Below are 25,388 nucleotides of genomic sequence, written 5' to 3'. Positions count from 1 at the left end.
ACTGTGGTGACAAAAGGAGCAAGACATGGATCAACACCTCAGCAGACCAACATGGAGCAGGCAGATAGAGTTCACTCTGGCTGGCATCGGCTACGCTGTGGGTCTGGGCAACGTCTGGAGGTTCCCCTATCTCTGCTACAGGAGTGGAGGAGGTGAGACAACTAGACAATTCATCCTCAAACAGAAATATGAAACTAGACCCTCTCTGTAGACACTGCATATACCTTGGTCTCTAAATTTGGTCCAAAAGTTCACATAATGTGTTGTTAGTAAGCCTGGCTTAGCTTTCTGACTGCGTTAAAAAAATGCTCAAATTGTCCTATTTTGATCACAAGTTCTGTAATTATTTCTGCACGTGTACAGATGATGGGAAATCTGTTTATGATAATTAAACTATAAAGTTACTAATGACCTGGGTCTTGATGACTTTCTTAGAAGTTAAAGATTAGAGGACACCATAAAACTGTAGCCCTACCCTGCTTTGCTGGCATATTATACGTGACATTTGACTCATTTCCCACCAGGTGCCTTTCTGGTGCCATACCTGTTCATGCTGGTGGTGTTGGGGATCCCTCTGCTCTACATGGAGCTGATCCTGGGCCAGTACATGCGGAGAGGGCCTGTCCACGCTCTGTCTAATGTCTGCCCACTGTTAAAAGGTACCATGTGCCATGAATGAATGTTTCCAGTCACATACATGTGCAACATGGATATCTCCCCCTGACTGCATTATGAAAACATCATTTTGACATCATTTTTTGTCAAACCCGTAGGAGTGGGATTGGCGTCAGTGGCTATCTCCTTCATCATGTGCACCTACTACAATGTTGTCATCACCTGGGCCCTTTATTATCTCTTCAGCTCCTTCCAGGCGCCACTGCCATGGCAGAGCTGCAACCACACCTGGAACACACCTAACTGCACCAGCCATGCCACCAACAGCAGCTACTCCTCCACAGCCAGCCAGGAGTTCTTCAAGTACGTTTCACTGTGTGGGAGAATCCAGTACTGTCTCACAGAGTTACAAACCTACACTAGATAATGATTACGTTACAGCAGGATTATAAAAACAGTGGAATTTGACAGGGGGCTATGTTACTTATACAAAACAAATTGCTGATTGTGTTGCTGGTTGAAAAAAAAACTAGTGGTAGCCTATACATACATTTTACAATGTAAAACTGAATTGAAATTGTGTCTTATCACATTCGTGGGGGAGATATCAGTCAAAGTAATTGAAGTTGAAGGTTAGTGATAAGATGTTGGCAAATAGATAGTGTGAAATGACAAGACACTTTTTTTTTCCTTTAACCTTTTAACTTTATACACAGTCTAATGTCATGTGATGATGACAAGCTGAGTTTCATAATAACTGTGAATTTCTCATTGTGAATGGCTGCTGTTTGGCTGAGAGTGGAACGACAGCTTGTGTTTTCTAATTGGTTTACTGATTAACTTATTTTACTTGAAACATGTGGGAATAGAGTGTAAGTTAACCCAAAATGTCAACAAGACTAACTAATGTTTATTGGTGGTGAAGGCCACACTTTCACACCGACTCCTTTGGAAATCATTCATTTGTGAGAACCCAGTTAGAGAGCTACTACTGTACAGACACAATCACACCTGACTCGAAGTCTAAAAACTCCCAGGCCTTTGGACTGTGGAAGGAAATCCACGTGGACATGCAAAAATTAGTCCTTTTTTTTCGTAAAGCATCAGCAGTAACAACTCATCTCTGCACATCAGAGGAAACTGCTTTGTTTGCGTGTGACAGCAGACTCAGCCAGTCCACACCCTCACACTTTTGGCTCTGTTAGGCTGCAACACTTTTGGTTCATGTCCAAAATTATCGTTTGATCTTAACTATTGTGTTGCAGGGAAGCTAATGATTGAAAAGAGGTTAGAGTCACAATGAGGGCAAATTAGGATAGAAGAGTTTTCATGTTGTGGAACATTTTCTGCATTGAGGTAATGTAGGTCAACATGTTGTATCACTTATAGAAAATTATCTGGAGATGCACAATGTAATAATTTGTCATCCCTGACTAGTGAAAACATTAGTGTTTTTTCTTTTTGAAATTTAATTTACTTTGAGGGTTTGGACAAATTCAAAAGTTTCACCTGTTGGTAGCACAAGATGAGAAGTCAGGGGTCTCAGAGGTCCAGGTGCATTGAGGACCATTAACATCTGCACCAAAATCTGTACATCTTTCTTGAGGATGTTGACTGTATGTGTGAGAACTTGCACCTGCTAGACGATGAAAGGGTATGAGATCGCCAAAATCATTAGCAGCTAACCTCTGCACTTATGTCAAACATTCACTGTTAATATTATACACTGCCATAATCCTAACCCCATCATTTTCATTCAATATCTGGCTCTGTAGGTATTGTTATCCCCAGTCTAGTCACATGACAATTGACCTCATCTGAATAAAATCTATTTTGGTTGCAATCCATGCATGAATATAAGTACATTATGTAGGCTACATGACATACTAGGAGTACCGGTATGTTATCCTTATGGTAATATCAGAGGAAAATACTGGGGAACACCACATTCATTAGCAGTCATGAATACCTGTTTTATGGTAATGAACCTAGATGTTCAGCTGTTTCAGCCTGTGAGAAAATTTTCTTACATTGAAATTCTTGTTTTCATTTGTTTTCATTTCTAACCTCTGCTTCTTCTTCATCTTGTTTTCTGGCATCTTTGAAGATATAAGATGCTGCAGCAGACTAGTGGAGTGGAGGAGTCAGGCGTGCTGCGGTGGGAACTCTTCCTCCTCCTCGTCCTGGCTTGGATCATTATTTACTTCTGCATCTTCAAAGGGGTGAAATCAACGGGCAAAGTGAGGAAAGAAACAGAGAGACAATGAGAGTGAGGAGAAAGTCTGACAGCGTCTAACACATCTCGTTGTGTCTGTGTATAGGTGGTGTACTTCACGGCTCTGTTCCCGTACATTATCCTGATTATCCTGCTTATCAACAATGTGCAGCTTCCTGGAGCATTAGATGGAATAAAATTCTTCATTGTGCCAGACTGGGAAAAGCTGCTCTCAGTGGAGGTAAGAGAGAAGAGAGAGCACTCCAGGAAGTGGAAATAAATAGATATACTGTTTCTGTCTGACCTGACCAGCACGGTCAGATAAAGATTTATTGACATAGATATCATTATTGGTTCTGGCAGTGACCGGCTTTTATAAACAGTTGTTGTTGGATGAACACCCCTCTGTGTTGCAGGTGTGGGTGAATGCTGCAGCTCAGATCTTTAACTCCATTGGGATTGGTTTTGGCTCCCTCATCGCCATGTCCAGCTACAACGCCTTCAACAACAACGTTTTGAAGTAATAACCCAGAAGTCCTCGTCCACTCGCCCCCCCCCCACCTCCTCAGTGCTGATAAAAATGATTTCTGGGCAGTAAGACAGCGGTATAAAGAACATCCTCTCTCTCTCCCCACAGGGACACCCTGACCATATCCATCATCAACTCCCTCACCAGTATCCTGGCAGGCTTCGTCATCTTCTCTGCTTTTGGATACATGTCTCATCTGCAGGGTATTCCTGTCAGCCAGCTGGCTGTGGATGGTAAGAAAACAGTGATAATAAGATTAACTGAGTTGGCTTTGATTTGGAGAAATTCGCCCCTTCCCCTAGTTAGATAATAGAATAAATACTACGTTTTGGTTTATTTAAAGTATTATATCAAGTAATGTATAGAAGAAAATATTTTATCCATGTGAGGGATTTTAATTCAGTATCCTTAGAAGACAGTGTTCCTCTTCCAGGTACTGTACATTTGTTATAGTCATTTTTGTAGTTGAGGTAATCAATAATTCATCAAGCTACAACCAAATGAAATATGAGTCTTAATGGCTAAATAAAATAATCAATAAAAATAATTCAAACCAACATGGTTCAGTGAAAGTTCAAACTGAAAAAAAAAGCTATCTCATGAACCACTCATACTTTACTGCTGTTACAGAAACTGATTGATGTTCTTGACCTTTGAATCAAGAGCAAGTTCTTATGCTGACATGATGCATGCAATGTCAATCATCCATACTCTATTGTAAACGGCCATACAGTACCATTACGGGATGAAAGCTGTAAAAACACTGTCACAGTTTCTATGATTTCATGTCACAGTTCATTCATTTTGAAGGATGTTAGTGCATTGACATGTTTTGTTTCCAGGCCCAGGATTGGTCTATGTTGTTTACCCACAAGCCTTTGCCAACATGCCAGTGGCCCAGCTCTGGGCTGTGATGTTCTTCTTCATGCTGCTTTGCCTCGGACTGGACAGTGAGGTCGGTCATTTTAAAAGAAAAGACAGGATTAACTCAAAAGTTCGTCTACACAAAAATAACACTAAAATAATTTTTCTTCTGTTGCCAGTTTGCAATGATTGAAGTGATGGTGACCAGTCTCTTGGACGAGTTCTATCAACAAATCATCTCATTTTTCAAGCGGAAGGAGCTGTTTGTTCTGGCTCTTTGTGGTGCCGCCAGCCTTTTAGGAATTCCTTGTGTCATGCAGGTATACACACTTTCACTGACTGAGCAACCTCTAATCATATTATCAATCAAACCAAACTGCAACAACTTCAGTCTCATTCCTTCATACCATCCTAAAGAGTGTTCCTCTGTCTGTCCAGGGGGGGATCTATGTTTTCCAGCTGATGGACCATTACACTGCCATAGTGTCCATCATGTTCCTCGCCTTCTTTGAGGTGATAGCCGTCTGCTGGTTTTATGGTGAGCAAAACATGAACATGAAGACCAAGTCATCATTGTCTCACCTAACACCTTATTTGGTGTCCTGTTAATGTGATGATACAAAGTTTCTTGGAAACTAGACAACAGCTCTCTATGATTTATTTAAGCCAATATGTAGTATCCCATTTTAGTTTTCAAAACTACCATGCTCTAAGAATCTGTCAGGTTGCAACTAAAAGAAGCAAAAGAGGCTGTCAGTGTCTGCTAAACCGGCAAAGTGATGTCTAAAGACATTTTCCTCTTGTAGGCGTGAATCGACTTTCAGACAACCTGCAGGAGATGACTGGAAGAAGAGCAAATATCTTCTTCAGACTGTGCTGGCTGATAATTGCTCCTGTACTGATCACTGTAAGTCAGGGAGCTTTTTAAAAATATATAAATCAGCAGGATTTCTATTCTAAAGTGTCACAGCCGTTAATGAAATGTTTGTTTCTGCAGGTTATCCTAATTTTCTCCATCATCCAGTTCAAACCAGCCCGCTACGGGGACTATGTCTTCCCTCCCTGGGCTCAGGGGGTCGGGTGGGTCATTGCCCTGGCCTCCATCATTTGGATTCCTTTCTGTGCAATTCACACATTGTGGGTACTACCTGGCTCACTCATGCAGGTGATCTATATTTAACATTTGCCTTTTCTCCTTTATCAAGTCACTGCATCTAAAGATCATGTTCATATAAACCCAAGTTGTATGTTAATATATATTACTGCTACGCTTCTCCAACAGAAACTGAAGCAGTCCATCATACCGTATGGCCTGGATGAAAAGACAAAAACACCGTATTATGAGAGAGGGGGGACTGGGAGGGACAGTCATCCAGTCATAGCTGTCATCAGCTCCAGCATGTTTGTACGTGAAAAACCAACCGGTCAGACAAACTTCTGATCGTCTACCTCTGAACTTTGCACCACCAGTGCACCATGTTCACCAGAAATTGTCTGTCATCAGTCTCTTAAACCTCAAACTTCTGTAAAAAATTAAACAGAAGTGTACTATAAAAATTATTTACATGATTCTGAAACGTGTTGCTGCATGTCTGCAGTGCAGATAATTTTAAATGGCCATTTTTTTGTAAGCCAGTGACTTTGATTTGAGATTTTGTTGAACTTACTGTTTGATTATATTGTCCATTTTTAATATCTCAGGATTTTGTGGTCAGATACGTGTTTAGAATCTGTTATTGTGTGGATTTTCAACATCTGGGCGGCATTTCCTCTGCTGTCCGCTCTGAACTACAAGGGAGTGGCAACCCAGCTGAACACATGCTTCACTGTTCTTATTTGAGGATTTACATTGAGAAGAGCGCCATCTTCTGGCCATGTATGTTGATACAGTCTTAAGGGTTGACAAATCTGTGTTGAGAAAAGACACAGAAGACTTACCAATTACATATTAGTGATAAAACTATTTAATATTCTCAGTTCAAACAGTTGAACTTCCCATAAAACATAAAAGACTTTGGCCCAATTCGATGTGGCTGACTCATTTATTAGGTCAAATGCAACAGGGCACTGCTGATAAAAATGATATATGATGATGGTTAACAGATGAGTATATGGGTCATGCAACTCTCTTGTCATGTCGTATGAGGTGTAATAAAGACATGCCACAAAGTCCACAGCTTGTGTCGCGTTTCTGCAAAGGTCTGGCGAACACAACACAACACAAGTGACATTTGGGGAACAGTTTTTATTTATTAATTTAATGAGAAAGTTCCACTGAAAGGTACACATCTCTAAGGTATACATGTGCACTGAATTAGTCTCCTCGCCTACATGAGTTGCCAGTGTTTCTGTCTTATAACGCCGCAGAAATGAATCAAAAGTGCAGAAGAACTGAAATTACACAGGCAAAAGGTGGATTATAGAAACCCATGTGCTTATCAGACATCTCTCTCTCATAGTTTTCCTGATTTTCTTATATGGGGCTGAAAACTGGATCGATCCAAACAAGGGTAACTGGATGAGTTTGTGAAAACATATGGTGAGTACAGGTGGGAGGATGGACAGACCTTTGACGGTTAGATACAGTGAGTATGAGACAATATTGTCTATGGTTAGTGAGTATGAGACCATGTCTATCTATGATCAAAAGTTAAAATATTTATGTAAAAAAAATATAAACAGCAATTACTCTTTCCATTTAATTTCAAAAAAGATATGTCATATGACCTACAAAAACAAAAACAGAAAAAAAATGTGCAATCAATGGCATACTTTTCCCTCTGAAGTGATGGTCGTACAGATGACCACATAGCACAGCAGCAACTCTCCTTTGTTATTTGTTCCTACTGTAGTCTGGACTCAGCCCAGCTCAGGACTGGGCGCGATAATTCACAAATACCAGTTTGCTTCATTCAGTAGTATTTTCGTAGTGGTTTCCTAAAGTCCACACCCTTCATTTCCTTGCACAGCCTCCTTAAGGCTCCAGCCCTCCTTGACCACATCCCTGCAGATCCAAAACAGCTGTAGTTGATTTGTTGTATCCCCCTCCCCCCTCCCGTGCCCAGCAGAGGTCGCTAAGGAGTCACCGTGGCTGCTGTCTGCTCCTCCTGCAGCTTCCCGTTTCACTGCTATGACACCTGCTCCACTGGCCTCATCTGCACATCTCCGATCTGATAACGGGAACAAAGAAGATCAATACAGAAAGCAAAACGCACACGAGAAAGGTATGAAAAGCAAGAGAGGGTTAAGAAAGACACACCTGGACATGAGGAGGGGCACTGAGGACATATGTGACTGCACTGGCTATGTCTTCTGCTTTCAAACACTAAAAAAAAAAAGTTGAGACAAGAGGTGTAAGTGATGGAAAAGTACCTGGGTTGTTTTTCATTTTCTGAAACACATCTGGTTTCTCTTACTTTCATACTCTCATACACTGCAGCTGCTTTCTCTGGATCGCTGTTGTGGTGCCGGAAGGCAAACTCGGTCTCCACTATTCCAGGAGATATACACTGCAGAGGAGAGAAATGAGGGAGAAATGTACTGCTTATTGCTGTCACGAAAACACAGTATCTGATTTCAAAGTAAAGACCTAGTGACTGGATTCATGGATGTGACCCAGGCACGCTCTGAATTTACCGTGGCTCTGATGTGGGTGTTTGCTTCTCGCAGCTCTTGTCGTATCCCCTCAGTCAGAGCAGTCACAGCGTATTTCGTGGCACAGTAGAAATGCTCATCAGCACTTGGTACCATTCTGTGCCCACCCATACTGTAGAAGATAATAGAAGAAGAGATATAAGATGTATTTTTTTTGTATCTTCAACCTTGATTGAAGTCCAAATCGAGCCTGTGATTTATTTGTCATGTCATTTTAAAACGCTGACTTCCAAGGCAAGATTTCTCACAACGTCAATATAAATCCAATATTACTACGATGGCGATGCCAAAATGCTATCAGTTTGTCCCATGTCCACCAGGGGCCAGGTGGTGGCTTTGCTTAATGCCCGCTGGATTAAAAATCACTTGAACAAACTGACCGAGGTATTTTCAGATTTATCTATACATTCGCTCTGAGATTTGGAGACAGTTTGCATAGATTATCTTACCTGTTTATATTGATGATGTGGCCATCATCCACATTCCTTTCCTTCATTGATTTGTACGCCTCACGTGTGCAGATAGACAAGGCTAAGACATTCACCTGCAGAGGAGGGTGAAGACGGCAAACTTCATTCAACCGTTCATGTATCGGTCTATCTATTTATGATGCAGAGCCTAATTGTGTTATATTGTGAAATCACATGAAAGGATGCCCTGTGATAACACTATCAGATTAGCCGACTGATGTTCAGTGGGTCAGTGTGTTAGACCATCTGAACCCGCTGTCCCCGTCCAGGCTGTGGCCTCTAATCTGCCCGTGCAGCGGCGATACTCATAGATGGCAGGTTAAAGCCAACGTGGTGTCAAGATAGGGAGGTGACCAAACAAGGTCAGTGTACAGATTAAACACGGGCTAAAAATACACGGCTGTACACATTCCTGTGTGCTGCCATGACAACAGATGGACAAAGCATTACGAACGCAGGACTCTGGAGACTTCAGACTTCAGAGCAGGGGGTCTTCACTGGTCAAGAGCTCAATGAATCAGAATGTAAAGTCCCAACAAGAGAAATGGTTCTGGCTTTCATTAGTGGCCCTCTTCTGTGCCAGCACTTCTCCTCAGAGCCATTGAGGCTGCCTCAGTGAGGGGAGGGGAGCAGGATGTGTGTGTGTGTGAGAGTATGTGTATGTGTGTGCAGCATGGGCGTAATTTATGGGGGGGTTAGGAGGTTTATACCCCCCCCCCCCAAAAAAAAAAAAAAAAAAAAAACAAATTCAGCCAATATAAACAGTCATAATTGGTTAAGCCCATATTCTGCTCAGAAACATAATGAAAAGAGCCACAAGGCCAACAAACAATTTTAAATAGTTGGTTTGTCATATAAAAAGGAGAAAAACGACTCCCAAAAAGGAGGTAATAGTCATATCACTGAGTTAGCAAGTGAACTGTTATCTCAAGTAAGCTGATTTGCTAATGACTAGAGCTAAATCTAGGGGAGGACATTACATATAATGGTGGTAAATGACTGAAATACCTTTTACTACTGTAACGCTTTGTCCTTTTACCAAGGTTAATGATTTTGCAGTTTCCACGCATTAGGACACATATATGCTGACTTTTTTTGCTTATAAAAAAAAAATCCCTATATGGACAGAGATCTTAACCCCCCCCCATTGTTTAACCCAAAGTTTAAGGCCCTTTGTGTGCAGGCCTATGTGTTCAAACATTTCTGCTTTAACTCTTACAGTACCCTACATCCACTCTAACAAGACACCAGTTTCAGCTGCCGATGAGATAATTTTACCCATCCCCATTACAAAGCCTTCTAAGAATTAATGTTTGTGTGTCTGTGATACACCCACGTCGATCATGTTCCTCCAGCCCTCTGTCTTTCCGCTGAGCAGGGGCTCGTTGTGGGCCAGTCCGGCATTGTTGATGCACACGTCCACGCCCTTGTGTTGGGTCTTGATGGCTGAGAACATGGACAGGATCTCCTCCTCATTGGACAGGTCGCACTTGTAAGGGATGAGCGTGCCACTGTAGCCTGCACTCTGACACTCTGCTGCCAGTTTCTGAAAAACACAGAAGACGGAAACCATCAAATATATTTTGTGTGTGCACACACCCATGTTACGATACTGATGGCAGACTGATGCACCGACTTCTCACTGTGACATGCACAAAGGCAAAAGTCATGCATTCATTTACCTTTCCTATTTTATCTCTTTATTGTCTAGACATCTTATATTCTTCAGTGATAAAATGATAAAACCAACTCTCTGCAATGGTTCAAGGGCAGAAAATAATCAGGTTAAATTGTTTACGCTGAATAATTTTTCTTTTCATTGGTTTAGTAAAATGTTTAAACAACCCCCCTGCACCCAATTAATTTTACTCGGTTTAGGCCTGTTTAATCTATTTCAAGTGTTTCTATGGAGCATTTTTATTCTGTTTTGGGCTTTTTAAATCAATTTTAATTGGAATATTAAGCTCGATGTAAATGCACCTACTGTTAGATAAGAGGAAGAAATGATTAACCTGTAGCACAGTAATTAAAAGTCGTAGTCCTCCACCCTACCGACTTAGACTATGAGAGAGCAGCGAGGAGATGCAGCCATAAAATCAACCCCACATCAGTGGAGGGCCAGTCACCAGTGTAACCACAATCACTCCAGTGTGATTACATTGTTTTCCTGATAATACCAAAGAATAGCTTTAACCAAATCCCACCTTTAACCAAAAAGAAAAATCCAAATCATGACCCCAGATGACGAGCAGTGAGCTCCGGGCTGATGGGATGCCTCTGTCTTCAGGATACAGCTGGGCTGAGCCTGCAGCAGGACAAGCGGGCTACACTCCAACCAGGTCAGCTGGCCGTCCACCACTGTGGGGTTTGATACAAACTGACACAGACCCCCCCCTCCCCTGCTAGGCACAGCTGCACCAGTCACCTGATGTCTCATCCTGGGTGCCGGTCAGACAGGAGAGGCGTGGGTGACACAGGGCTGGGCCGGTGGCAGACACGGAGGATGCATTGTCACACACTACATACGTGTGACCAAGAGGATTAAATGTCCAAAGGAAAAACTGATCCTCTAAAAACTTCAACATAAACTTGTACATTCAACAAAACCTAGTGCACCTGTGTTGGCACATTTGGAGGAATGGTTACAAGAACATGAAGTTGCAATTAGATATTTTCAGCAGAGGTAAAATAGCCTGATGGTGCTTACTCAGTCTTATGTGATCTTTATGCTTATTTATCTGACACATCTTCACAACTATCAACTATCCCTTTAATCTGCATCACCTGTTATAAACTGGTCATTACATAATATTAGTTAAATAAACGTGGAGGAAGTTATTATCATTTTCCATACAGATGGTTTTTAGATATTTAAGCTTTCTCTGCGTAAAATATATTTTTAGCCGACTGATTTAACTGTTTAGCCAGTATTTTTAGCAGGCTAAATATAAAAAGGTCAGGATTTATTTGTACCTCTGCCTCTCTGTGGATGAAAGCAACAAGTCCATGCCTCAAATAAGCTTTGTGACTAATGTGGTAAATAGCAAACTGAGGTTGAACAAAGTTGACATGCAATTTACATCAAATGTTGCATGTTAGAGGGTTGGACTGGTCCTTCCAGTCCTGTTCAGCCATGCAATTAACAGATTTGCATAAACCCCTCAACTTTTGAAACTATTTCTTCAAGGCCTACACAACGCCATTTGCCCATGAAGACATAACCACACTTTTGTTTTTGCAAATTTCCTTCTGTTGAGTAGGCTACTGTAGGTATAATGCAGCAGGAAGTATATAATTATTACTATACACAACTCACAGTCTGAAGCACTTTCTGGAGTAAAACTAACTCCTGACAAGAAGCAGCATGATCTCATACCTGGAATTTCACGACGACGTACATCCAGAATTTACATAAAGTGTAAAGTTGTCATAGTGTGGATAAGTGTACATATAGACACTACATTATGCTAATCACAGCTCCTACGGCAGCCGCTCCTTATGGAAACTACATAGGCTATATGCTGGGAGGCCCACTCTTTATGATCACAATGAAAATAGATAAAATGATCACTTTGGTATTTTTCTTAAAAAAAAAAAAAAAAAAATGTAATGTGGGTGAATGTATCCTATCTCACACTTGGTGTGCAGATTTCCCTGCTCTTCCTCTAAGCTGTTTAACTGGGATTATCCAGAGAGAAGGCATTACCCGAATAAAGCTGTCAAAAAGCTCAAACACTGAAAACACTTGTCTCATTTGTAAAGACTAAAACTAACTCTTCTGACCATGTTGTGTAGAGGTGGAGCTCTCCCCTCTGTCCCATCCCTTCACTGTGAGTACTGTGTGAAGGTGTGATCACAGCTCTGCTCCTGTTAAGTATCTGGGCTGCTTTTAGTCCCTGCTCTTAAATTCACACTTGCCTGAATCCCAGGAGGGAGAGGCTTTCAGGCCGGAAGGAGAAGACAGACTGACTAATGGAGGGCTCTTCTTCATTCAGAAAGGACGTTAACGTAAAGGGAAAAGCCAGGCCTGTCTTTTGTTACAGGGAGAGAATGAGTTGTTCTACTCAAGACTTCAGCGGGAGCAGCACAGTAAACAGACTTGTGATCTTGGTCCAAGTACAGGAAGTGTCAGGCTGTGAATGTGGGTGTGTGTGTGTGTGTGAGAATGTGTGTGTGTTCTGGCATCAGCTGTACTGCTGCGGTCAGTACCAGCTCTTTCTGGCCTTGCCTACAGAAATGGCATGGCACTACACTTTTCTGCCCACAGGCAAGTCTGAAAGTGCAGTGGCAGCAGCAATATAGTTGAACATGTTGTCAACACACAATTCATAGTTGAACATGTTGTCAACACACAATTCATTCATCACAAACCAAACAGAAAGCAAATATTTTCAGGTTTTGGCATGCTTTATGTGTATTAGCATCATGCTTAGGGCTGGGTATCGCTATCAAGTTGATTTGATTCCAATTCACAAGGTGCTGATTCGATTCGATTCGATTCGATATTGATTCATTTAGAGACAAAACTAACGTTGCAAATTGTAAAAAGATTAAACTAACCTGACTAATCTAAACTGATGTTATATTAAAAATATTCATGTTTACATTAAATTGAGAAGTAGTTACATTAATGCACATATATTTAACATGACCAACTCCAGAAGTCAACAGTGCAACAGCATGCATTAAAAGATCGATTTGAGGATTTTATGAATCGATATCAGATCTTTCAACTTAAGATTGATATGAATTGGAAAATTGATTTTTGAAACCCAGCCCTAATCGTGCTTGTAAAGCATTACAACCACAAACTATGTCTTGATGACACACTTCCACAGCAGTCCAGCTAAATGAGCTGTGGTGAAGTAAACCTGTAGGGTTAGGTATGTCACAGGACAAACCCACATCAATCAGAATGGACACAACCAATGACATCATATAACTATTTTTCTCTCAAAGCAGCTTGTGTTCAACTACTCGGTGTGTGAGTTTTATTTCTTTATGTTTTTTTTTTTTCTTTGAATATCGATTACAAAATATTTTACAGGCACAAACCTGTTATCATGTCACCTGATTCCTCGGTTACATACTATGGTTTGGTCTTGTGGTTATGAAAGACTGCAGAGACACACAGACCTCTGTAACTCAAATAAAAATCACTGTTTGCAATTACCCAGACGGTCGTGATAAGACCAATACTGAAAGATAAAAAACTCTTTCAATTCTAAAGACAAATCGTGTTATAACAGGTCATAAAGCCTTTACATGCGACAGTAATGGTTGTACATACATACACGCACATGGCACTCTCACACATGAGTGCATGCCCATATAGTTACATTCATGGTCTGTAACCCCTGCGGCGGGCTGTTATATAAGGTCCACAATGCAACGGACATCACTGTCCCACACCATGTTCAATCATTCACCCACTCACGTGGAACTGGTGCAAGTGGACCAGCACAACAGCACTGTGGGGAGTGGGGGGAAGGAAGAGATAAAAATAAAGATGCTAAAGCACTGAAGGCAGACACGCTCCAAGAGGTGAGCCAGATCAATAGTACGAGGCGACAGACATGAGCAGAGACAGCTGAGAAATTATATTTGTCTCCGATTGATTCAAGAGTTCTCCCAGACAAAAGAGGACTTGTATTTTAGGGCGCCGTGCCCTCCTCTTATTCTCAAAAAGAAAACTCAAAAGATGTAACAGACAGCCATTATTCGGCCAGCGTAGCCCCTCCCCTCTTCATCCTTCCTGTCCTGTCTCTTAAGTACCTGTGACACACAAAACAATTTTGCCTGTCATAATGCATTTTCATCCTCATTACAGAGACTGTTGTCCAGTGATCACAGAAAGTGTGCAGAAGGAGGGAGGAAGAGGGGGAGGGAGGGTTGGCAACCAGAAAGTGAAACAGAAGGAGAGAGAGAGAGCGGGAGAGCAAGAGAGAGATAACAAAACCTGAAGCATACTGCATTAAAACTCATGATAACACATTCAGATCTCAGTGTGATTTACATTGTATGAAGGCAAGAGATCAGTGGCAGCGGACAGCCGTGCACGTACAGCAAGTATAAACGCTGAAACGTCAGAATCCTGTGCTTTACCAGAGAGCAAAGATGGTGTTTGAAGCAACGGCAGGAAACATCTTCATTTAATGTTTGAGAAAAGGTCTCAACAACAGTAACACATCCAATTGTGATGCTTCATTCTGCCTTCAAGTCTTATCACTCATGATCCAACTGAACCGCTGTTGTGCGATATAAAAATAAACGAGGAAATTCATGTTTCGCCCGAGCAACTAGTCATGAGGGGGTCAAAGGCGGCGGCAGGCTGTATAACAGAATTGCAGCGCGGCGGAGGGGACGGTTGTGCCATTATCTCTGCTTTACACACTGAAAGACTGCCACTAAAAGGTCTAAAGGTTGAACAGGGCGGTTTTTACAGCACTTCCCTCAGGACAGCCTAATCAAGCCGAGGCAGATAAGGAAAATAATTACACTGCTTGTTAGTAACTACATTCATTGACAGACTTCTGGGGAGTTCCAGGCGTTGAAGTATCAGCCCATAAATATCTGCAATTCAAAAATATAGTGCTGCTGGGTGGTAAGTAAACTGCAAAACACTGTGTATGATTACAAGCACATGACATCTCATGTTTGGCCTGAGTATTTGTTGGCTTAAATGAAAAGGCTTTTATAATCCTGACAGGCTAGAGACAGAGCAGGCAGCCAGGTGTTGTGTAACAGACTGGTGTAACCGGTGCCGTTGGATGTCATTTTCCCAAAGTGATAAAAAAGCAAGAGGCGGAAGCAGATATTTATGCTAAATAAGAAAGTAAATGATGTGAGGGTGACATTTCTGCAGTGCCTCTGTACTAGATTAACTACACAGAGCCGCCTTTACTCCTGAATTCACATGGCTGTCAGATGATGAAAAAAAAAAGGCTTCCCATCTCTGTTGTTTGTAGTTGAAACATGCTGAGGGCTGAAGATTTCCTCTCATGAACCAGCATGAAGCGCATGCCTCCTCCATGTCCTGTCATGTGTTTTTGCTGCACCTGATGCTGGCTGTTGGTAAACTGACTTCGCTCTCAGCAGCACGGGCCTGTAGGTGGCCCTGATGCTGCCTCCCAGACAAAATCGTGATGCATGCTATGTTTATGATGACTTCAGCTCCAAGCACACACACACACACACACACACACACACACACACAAAAAACACAGACACAGACGACGAGTCTCATGGAGACAGCGTTGATCTGACCAGGTCCAAAACGAAAAACCTTTTCAAAGTGGGCCAGCCTGGACCAGGTCTATTCAGCATGTGAGGTTAGAGAAGCCATAAAATGTTTCCAATATCAAACAAACACCCAGCAACAGATCCAATTTGGCTGCCGTCGAAGCCAAAATCTAATCTAATTTGCATACTTTCTTGTCAACCCCCAACCCCAGATGAAAATATTGAACTGGGTGAACTAAAGTTGTCTTTGTGTTTGTGTTGTAGATTCAGAAACTCCTTTCACCACAACGTGCTCTCTTTCTCACGCTGCTCTCTCTGCTACAAATGTACACCCACCATTGTAATTCATTAGAAACACCACTCTGACCAATAAAAGGCTGAGGCATCGTGTTCTTGTAATAGAACAAGTGAAATCACGACTTAAAACCACATGAAATATGGATGTGATGGTGTATACGGACCAGTATTGTGTGGACATGTAGGCTATTTATATTTATTTAGCTAGTTTTCTGGATTTCAGTGGCACACTATGGATCTCACAACTGTCACAAGCTATGCTGTAGTCATCTCCTTATATTCGTATGATTTTACAATTTCAATGTAACTCACCAATTAGGTCTATAGTACCTAACTTAAGTCAACTAACATTGACACACTGTAAGCAAGTGTTTGCTGTACTGATATTTAAAAAGGGGGAATAAGAGCACAAAAAGAGCGGAAAAATTATTATTGTAAGATCCAGATGTAACTATAAGAACGAAGAACCCTGGTTGCTGGGGTGGGTGAAAAAGACTGAGGAGAGGTGGAGTAAAAAGTGGGTTACACTACAATTAGGATCACAGGAGGTTTAAATGTGAAGGTGAGGAATTATTTATGAGCCGCAGTCCATTTCTATTCTAAGTTGTGTCTAAGGCATGATAACTTACCAATGTGCTTATCTTGGGTTCTCCTGGGTATACATTGCTTTATCCACACCATTTGATGTGAATGTGAATTAAAACACAATGTCATAAGCGCAATATTTAACTCATTATATTTGTATATCTTGATATGAACTCGAACTGAAGCTCCCAACCAGTATCTACATGAGTTTATGCATTGCGCTGCTGCCACACGATTGGCTGATTAGATAATTGCATGAATGGGCAGGTGTACAAGCATTCCTAAAAAAGTGCTCAGAGAGCGAGTGTACATCCAGTAACAAGTGCGGGCCTGCTGCTGCTGTTGCACTTAGCAGCTACATGACATCTCCTCGTTTGCACAACAGGCATCTTCACTCAAACACACACACACACACGGAGAGGAGCTTTCCAGCAAGTCTTCAACAGGACAGGACAGGACAGGAAGCACCCCACCTATCATAGCAGGAGGCCAAGGAAGGAACGTCAGCGCCAGTAAACCTTACACCTTGAACGATAAGCCCAGAGAGGACAGCACAGTGGTTGTGCAGGGGGAATGACGCATGGGGGTCGCTGAGCTGTCTAGACAAATCAGACTGTTAACTGTGCAAGACCCAGGTGATCCAGCAATAGCAAGTAATTAAAAACACGTCTGACCCAAGAGTTTTACGTAATTCATAGAGAGCGCTGTGAAATTTACCTGATTTAAGTGCTTTTTCCGTTTAGATTAATGTGCAGCGATTGTGCTGGTGGTGCAGTGCTGCAGTTATACTGGTCTGAGAAATGCTCTTTGACTAATGACTTATGGAGAAAAGAGTAGGTATATCATACCAGGGTTTGAGTGGAGAGGCGCTGCAAATGAAATTAATCAATACAACTGAAATCTTGATATTAGATTTGGCCTGGCTCTTCTACAGGCATCAATCCATCAGTCTTGCACCCACTGCACCTTCCTGTTCAGCTACACAACAGAAAATTTTGCGCAGGCTGTGAAAAACTAGCCAGAAAATAAAAAAAAAATAAAAAAAATAAATGAAGATGAATTTTAAAAACGGCAAATGTAGTGTTGAGGTTAGTAGTTGAAATGAGCACATATTTTGTAATAGTTTCTAAATACATGACAAGAATGTGTTATTTTTAATCAATAACTTCATGCTCAATCCATTCAGATATTCTTTTGGCTCTTATCATATGGGGCAGTGAATGAAAAGGCAGGTGAGTAACTGCTGCTGAGGCTGCAAGCGGTAGCAGCATGCAGGTTGACACTTTGGTTTACAGTATCCTTTGTGAGACTTTTCAGACGGTGGAAAAGGTTTGTCAGCACAGGTCGCCTGAAACACATACCGGTCTGCTCTATATTATCCAGCTCAAAAATGAGAAGCTGATATGATATGATATGTGATATGTGATATCTAATGAGCTGACTTTCATCCTCTTATGTAGATGTTTGACTCAAAGATGTTTTATTGGATTGTGCAACAATACATGTTTTTAATACATACATGTGTTTTTTTTCTACCCTTGTTTTGGCCTTTCAAATCACGTGAACCTATTCTGTAGCCGGATAAAGCAAATGCTCCGTTACCTGCATATGGATAACAGATGCATTTATTCAAATTAATTTCTCATCGATCTATCTGTATGCCATTGATGTCCCTATGGACTGCTGCTTGGAGGATTCATACATGCTGTTATTTGGTGTGCTGCGAACGTTGGTTCTCTTGGGGGCAGAATCCATGGACACACGAGGGATTATTAGTTAGGTATACGGCTCTGTCAGCTCACAGCTCTGATGGAAAACATGCAGTCAGTGGAAAATTTTTCTGTATGGGTAAGACAAAAGCTTGTGAGCTGAAGAGCAAGTGTGCGGGTCAACGCAGCAGTGCAGTGATTTCTCACTCAGCCAACGACCAAACACCAAAAAACCACAATCAAAGTGATGCAAATGTTCAAGGAAACTATATTAAATGCAAAAAAAGGTTGGATTTTTTTGCAATACAATGTGGGTTTGGGAAATGTCCAAACAACCATCGATCTGCAAATTTTCACACCATACTACAGGAACATCAACAAATAAAGATACATAAAGAATCAGGACGCAAACTAAAAGAGAGATAGAAACAGAGTGAGGCAGAGGGTGTGAGACAAAGAGAAAGCTGTCTGACCTGACCCACTTCAAATCCTTTCTAGAGTGAAATCTATTCACTGTGAATAGATGGGCTGCCCAGACACAACCAACAGGAGGTGACTGAGACAGCTTCGGAGTTGTAGACAGAGAGACACTGCCTGAGTTTTGTTGTGTCACCTCAGCTTGTGAAGCATGACTGAGCACCTTTTAGCTCCTTCAGATTGGGCACCAAATCAAAGCTGGTCAGCCAAGGTCTCAAATTAACCTTCTGGCTCACCTGCCAAGGGCTTTGAGTTTTATTTTAGAACTTACTCACTCAGATAAAAGTTGCTTAGGCAAGTTAAAAAAAAAAAAAAGTGTAAAGGCCTCTGCTTTGTGAAGAGCTGCATTAACAGGCAGCCAATCAGCAGCCTGTTAGATAAAAGCTCAATCCAATACTGTGTTAGTCTATAGTTACCAAGTCTCATAACATTGCAGAAACTGACCACTGAGTTCAAATTACATAATCTAAAAAGATTTTACGGGTTAGAGAGATGTTCATATGCAAATCCGCCTTTCTTTAACGCTGAGCTCAATCATTTGACATCAGTAATGATCCTCTCTCTCAGGGCATCTGTTAAGCAGAATCTCTTCCCAATCTCTTGCTCTCTCTGTACAATCTCTCTGTTTTGCACTAGAAAAATCACAAATAATGTTGGTTAAATTTATCTGATCTAAAATTGCAACACCCAAAGCTTTGCGTTTTGACAGACGCCTCTGCCCTGTGAAGCCTCAAAGCACCCAGGAAGTGACAGCTCACTCTATTAAATGGACTTAAAATACTAACACCTTTTTTCCCCATCTAGACAGCTATATTCCATTCACATTAAGCCTCAATTAAAATAAATGTAGCGTGTGGCTCTGTGACTACTTGCAATGTGTTTTGAACAGTGAGCTAATGTTAAGATAATACTGGATTGTTTTTAGCTGAAAAAAGGAAAACTTGTGTATGTAGACTGCAGCTTGATTTGCCACAGACTTTTATACAACACTTACAGGATGAGACAGCTGCAGTCACCACCTCTCAGCAGCGTTACCTGAAGGCAACATCAGCAGCAGAGGGAGGACACAGAGGAGAGGACCGATAGTGAGCTTCACTCACATCAGGAATATAATCTTATTTATTGACATTTTATATTTGTGTCCAGAGAGATATTGAGTACATATGTATACTTCTGGTCTAAACGTTATTGTCGCTGCTGTAGAAACTATCTTTTAAAATTCTTTTCTTTTATTCTTTTTAAAAAAATAATCAGAATTAATATGCGTATCAATAAAGACCGTCGTAAGCCATGTTGTATTTATGAGTTACAATATATGCACAATATTATATAACTATTCCTGATGAGGCAACCTTCACTGTCTCACTGCTGCAACCTCAACATCAGCCTGCAGGACCTTAGGGAAAACCTGCACTAACACTAACACTCAGCATGTGACTGCTGTGCGGTCGGCTCGCCTAATGGTGGAGGAAGTCAAAGCAGCTGTACAGATGCATACACTTCATTATTATTTATAACAACAAGTCATACCATCATCATTGCAATATTGAACTCTGATACTACACACATTACAGATTTCCCCTCATATCGCGCTGGCCTCATACTGTAGGCGCCCCCCTGAATTTGATTGATTATGCGACAGACCCCGCCCAAGCCCAACCTCTGCCTCCCCTGCCCCACAGCAACAGCAACACTGGCATTAATCTCCCCCACACCAGCCCTGCAGAAAATGTAACACATAAAGATGAATTATGAGCTATACTGTAGGTATCTGCTGTATAAAACTTATACTAGCAACCCCAACAGCAAATACTTAAGATTTCATTAGTTAAAGGTAGGGTTGGAGATCCTGGAAAAACAGTTCTACAGTAGCAGGCCACATTTTGAAAAATACACACGTCAAAAGTCCAAGCCCCTTTCCTCAGACTTTTCTCTGAGAACAACTCCGAACAACTTTTTCATGTTGCGGCTTCAGGACACTTGGGTCAATACAGACGAGCAGTATGGAGGTATTTGGATGTTTCATAGTGTGTGTTTTGGACGATTCAAAAAGTGAGCACAATCCGCCGCCATTATATGAAAATCCATAACTCCAAAAGTTATCCAAACCCTTCCTTGGCATGACGGCGAGTAGAAAATTGGTGAATTATCGATTTTGGGTGAAGTATCCTTTTAAATTACTTGGTTGCAATCGGGGTGTGGAGAGGATTTCAAGCAATTCGGTAAACAAAGCCACAGAATAAGATCCACAACCCTACCTTTAAGCTGCACTTGTGAAAACAAGTTCTGGGAGCAAACTGATTTTTACTCCTGCCTTGCTACATGATAGGTGCTATACAGTAGGTATTGTCCCAGCCAAATGTAGTAAAGGGTAGTCTTAAATCTAATATATTTGTTTTTAAATCAGGTAGTATTAAAAGTTGTGGTGATCAGCAGCAGAAGTGCATACTCCCATAACTCTCCATTTACTACTGCTTCACATTGTGCTGGGTAAGCAGATACTATAAACCCACAGATATGAGCTATGTGGGCCAGACCGCCTTCATGGTCCAAGTAGAAAAAAAAAGAAAAAGAAAAGTGACTAGGTGTACTCTTCCTACTCAGTTTGATGTAAGCTCAGACATAAAATCCTCCTAAATTGCAGCAATCTCACAATATGTCCCTCCTCACCACCACTCGACTCAGCTGCTGCAGCGTTAGCTTGTGCTGAACATGTGCGTACAACATACAATGGCGCATTTATGGACCACACTGTCCGAAGCTCAGGGGCCACGTTTTAAACGTTTTCTAACCTCAAAGAATAAATACATTGTGTGTGTGTGCACTGTGAGGAGATTTTTTTTCTTCTCTTCCAGCTAAAGAAAAGCTTCTTCCCTCTGGTTTTTTCACAAGAGTTAATGAGAAGCTGTGTTGCTGCTTCTTGGATGCGGCCTCGCCATCTCCATTCCTGCACAGAGGCCATGGTGACCACACGTCTCTCTCCAGCTCGCTGCTCCCCCGCTCCCTACTACATAGTCTCACTGACAACAAAACAATACTGCTGCCACAACTCTTCACTCCCCTCTGTCCATGTTTTAAAAAACCAAACTGAAACTTATAACATTTGAACGCATTTCACCTTTTCCATCATCGCTGTTTGATCTGGTCATTGAGACCGGCTGAGAATATTGCAGTTGGACAATCTGATCATAAAAGCTGTATTTCCCCACCAAACAATAATAATAAAAAAACACACCAAAGGGGAAGTTAAGAACAAATACGAAGTGACGGACACTTTGCATCCCCCACTAGCAGCATGCCAGGTTTGGCACAACTACAGCAAGAACCCAGTTTACAGCAGAGAGAGTACAATACTGGCTTTGTCCCCCAACTCACACAGACATCTCTCTAAGGTCTTGAACGAGTGATGAAATCTATCGAAGAGAAGAAGAGATGGAAAACTTGTCACTCGGTACAATGCAATCTTTATGTGTACTTTGGCCTCGCGTCAGTTCAATCTAAACTTTAATTTCACATATTACAAACCACGATAAAAGGGCCAGGAAAGATTACAATGGCTGTGATGTAATCGGTTCTTAAATGCGGTCTGACACAATGTAAAAGCCGTATTAAGAATTTAAATGTTGTGACCTTGTTTTTAGTCTTGCACAAGTCACAGACAAGCGTTTAAACTAGCTACAGCAGTTAACTATTGACAGGAAGGATCATGTGACCAGAGTATGAATGGAGGGAGGCTATCTATTGTGCAATTCACACCCACTCTGTGCATGTATGAGAGCATGCGTGTGTGCGTGCTTGTGTATGGTCAAGGTGGGGAAAATACTTACATTTGAAAAACAAGACATGACTGAAATTAGGAGCTTTTTCTTTAACTGCTATCAAGAAAAGAAAAAAAAAAAAAGCAAAACAACATACAGTTCAGGTCTGTTTATGTTTTCATACTTTCATTATACCGTCATCAAAAGAATTCCTGAAACAGATGTTGCTGCCATACTCATGTTGTTGTTATTCTAACTATGTCAACGCAAACTACAGCAGTAGGATTGACTCCAACAGCCACCGCACTGAACCGAGGTGGAACAATGAGTCATTTGATCAAGTAGCTGATCGCCAAAATATTCAGTAATTGTCAACAACAACTAGGCCTTTTTCAAGCAAAAGGAGCAACAGCAGATTGAAAAGAATTTGTCATGGCTAGGTGCATTAGTAGGTGTGTAAAGTGTACTGTACAGGTTGGAAAAAATTAATGATTCATCTGATTGCTACTGTAAAATAATACTGTGTAGTTCTAGTTTTATTCACAGGAGTGAACAAGCATGTACTTAGGTGACATCGACTGTACAGTACAACAACTGAGTATAAAAATATGCCGGCGCTGTTAACAACCCCAGGCATGTCAAGCTCCGCAACTCTGCTTTATGAAAAACACATTAGCTGTGTAAAAGAAGGGGAGGTGGGGGGGGGCTAAACATAGCTGTAGTAGGCATTTTGCAACCTAGCGCTAGAAGCTAGAAGCTAGGCCAACTGTGGAGTGAGTGAGGAGAGTAAAGGCTTAATTATTGGCTGACGAGATAAGCAAGGTGCTGCTGTGCCTTATGTGGCTTACGGACAGTAAGAGCTAGTGGGGTGGGGCCACTGACATTTGCCCTGGAGGAGGCGACGTCCACTTTTAAATCCTGCTCCCATCAAAGTCTCTTTGTGTGAGGTTGTGTGTGTCACAGAAGTTGAACTACAACACCACAACTTAACACGTTCAAAATGCAGCTGACAACAAAAACTTTCAGTCATAATGGGAACAGAGTTTTAAATTAACCAGGCTTGTCTTTTCATATCACAGTGGCTGTGATTTAGGATCATTGTGTTGTAGCTAATTAAGCACAGCTCAAGGGGAGGAAATATGAAATAAAAGGAGTATATCACTTTATATACTGAGATTTATATGGACATACACAGTCACATATGGTACAAATGTAGGTTTTTGCTCTATTGTCCATTATACACTCTCGACAAGACTTAAAGCGTGAGGGTCCCGCCCTGACTGTCTTAAAAGGCCGATGGGCATCCACCGACACCTCCTCTTTGGAAACTGGTGAGGTAACGTGACTCTACCTGAGCAGGTTTATTACTAAACCCTGGCAGTGAGTCAACTGGAGGTTGACAGGGCGACCTACTACTTACTGGCACACAGGACAGCCAGTACCAGGTAGTAGGTGTCCTCCTCCATACTATAAGAGTCATTTAGCTGACACTGAATAATAACTTGGAGCTCTTACTGCTGCTACCCCTGACCTCTGACCTCACAAGAGTATAGGTCAACCAGAAGAAAGTGTTTTATTTTTTAAGAAAAGGATTAATAACAACAGAGATTATTGCAGATTAGGTGTGTGTGGGTGTAGGAGCATCACTACTGCCTCATTTGGTGGGAGGTACTGGACTGTGTGCCATCACATACCACCTCAGTGTTGCATACAAGCCAACATGTGACATCCCAGTCTTTCACCTCATTGTGATTTAGCTTTGATTTACACCTCTGTTATTCTTTATGGTTATTTTAGATCAAGTTTAGTATTATATGTCACCTTTGAGAGACGTGTAGGGGTAATGAGACACTTCTTCTTTTGTATAGTTAGTTATCTAATAGAATAACACATCAGACCTATTAAATCAGGGCTCTGGACTAACTAACTAACTTTTTTTTTATTTAGTAGGGGCACAGTGGCCCCTAACTTAAAATATTAGGAAAGCATGCAGAAAATCTAGGGGCGCACACTGTAAATCGACTTGCAAAACAAATATTCACATTCCCTTTTCGTTCATGATCCTCACACACATTAACCTGACACCAGATTTCAGATTACTTGAGTCGCCTCTGATAAAATAAAATAAAATCAAAACAGCAAATTTACTGGTTGCACATGTGCAAGCAGATGAAAAATTGACTTGCACTGTCTCAAATTTTAGGGGCAGTCTAGAGCACTGTTAAATCCAACAATTAAACAAAGCTACAACAGCTGCTTCCGTAGCCACATTTGTTTTGCTTTTTTTTAATATAAATATTGACCAAGGTCGGGGCCACCACCACAGGTTTAGTTTCTTCTGGCTGAAGTTGTTGTAACAGCTAACGTTAGCTAGCGGCTAGCTCGTTTGTTGAGCTAGCTATCGGACCGGCTTCACACACACACTTAGGCTACTACACACACGCACACTTACACGCACACACAGCTGTTAATGACAATGAGTAAATTCAATAATCATTTGCCAACCTCTATTTTGTCGACATTCCTGGCACAGCCGACGACCCTCATGCCTTGCTGGACCAGCGCCCGGGCTGTAGCCGCTCCGATCCCCACCGAGGCTCCGGTCACCAGGGCAACTCTGCCTTTCCACCGCTCCATCTCCCCCGGCTCTTGTGCACTGCGAGGCGGCGTCCGTCCGTCGGTCCGTCCGTCCGCCTGGTCCACCCGCTCAGTTCAAACTGTCACGGCTTCTGCAGCAGTGTTGTCGTGTGCGATATATTCAAATTGGTGGGATGATATGATGATGATGATGCTGCAGCGGCGGCGGCTGTAGAATTAAAAAGAAACCCTCCTGTCTCAATCAGCGCAGCAGCAGCAGCAGCAGCATCCAGGGCAGCAGCGACCAGCAGTGTGCGTGAGCTGAGCTCGTCGGATCCATGCGCTCCTCTGGATGAAATATGAAAAGCCCCGGAGCGTGTAAATGTTTGGTTCACT

The 25,388-nt window shown here is 41.8% G+C and overlaps 2 protein-coding genes across 2 annotated transcripts; one reads left to right on the top strand and one right to left on the bottom strand.

Annotated features, from left to right (window-relative positions):
* Positions 1–25: 25 nt before the first annotated feature.
* On the top strand, positions 26–5,392 carry LOC310997344 (sodium- and chloride-dependent GABA transporter ine; the record flags this gene model as incomplete). Its single annotated transcript, XM_083987019.1, has 13 exons — positions 26–152; positions 525–659; positions 774–978; positions 2,723–2,855; positions 2,937–3,071; positions 3,247–3,350; positions 3,468–3,592; positions 4,202–4,314; positions 4,403–4,543; positions 4,662–4,761; positions 5,030–5,130; positions 5,221–5,303; positions 5,389–5,392. The coding sequence occupies 13 exons, from the start codon at positions 26–28 to the stop codon at positions 5,390–5,392; spliced, it is 1,506 nt and encodes a 501-aa protein (XP_083843145.1).
* A 1,093-nt stretch (positions 5,393–6,485) lies between these two features.
* On the bottom strand, positions 6,486–25,118 carry dhrs11a (dehydrogenase/reductase 11a). The gene is made up of 7 exons (XM_083986368.1): positions 24,921–25,118; positions 9,684–9,893; positions 8,327–8,421; positions 7,860–7,989; positions 7,640–7,732; positions 7,483–7,548; positions 6,486–7,393 (listed from the first exon to the last, which is right to left on the bottom strand). The coding sequence occupies exons 1-7, from the start codon at positions 25,050–25,052 to the stop codon at positions 7,352–7,354; spliced, it is 768 nt and encodes a 255-aa protein (XP_083842494.1). The 5' UTR covers positions 25,053–25,118; the 3' UTR covers positions 6,486–7,351.
* Between the last annotated feature and the right edge of the window lie 270 nt (positions 25,119–25,388).

The sequence above is a fragment of the Trachurus trachurus genome, assembly GCF_905171665.1.
Source record: "Trachurus trachurus genome assembly, chromosome: 14".
Lineage (NCBI taxonomy): Eukaryota > Metazoa > Chordata > Actinopteri > Carangiformes > Carangidae > Trachurus > Trachurus trachurus.
Note: the sequence above shows the minus strand (reverse complement) of the source record. Positions and strands in the feature narration are given on the sequence as shown.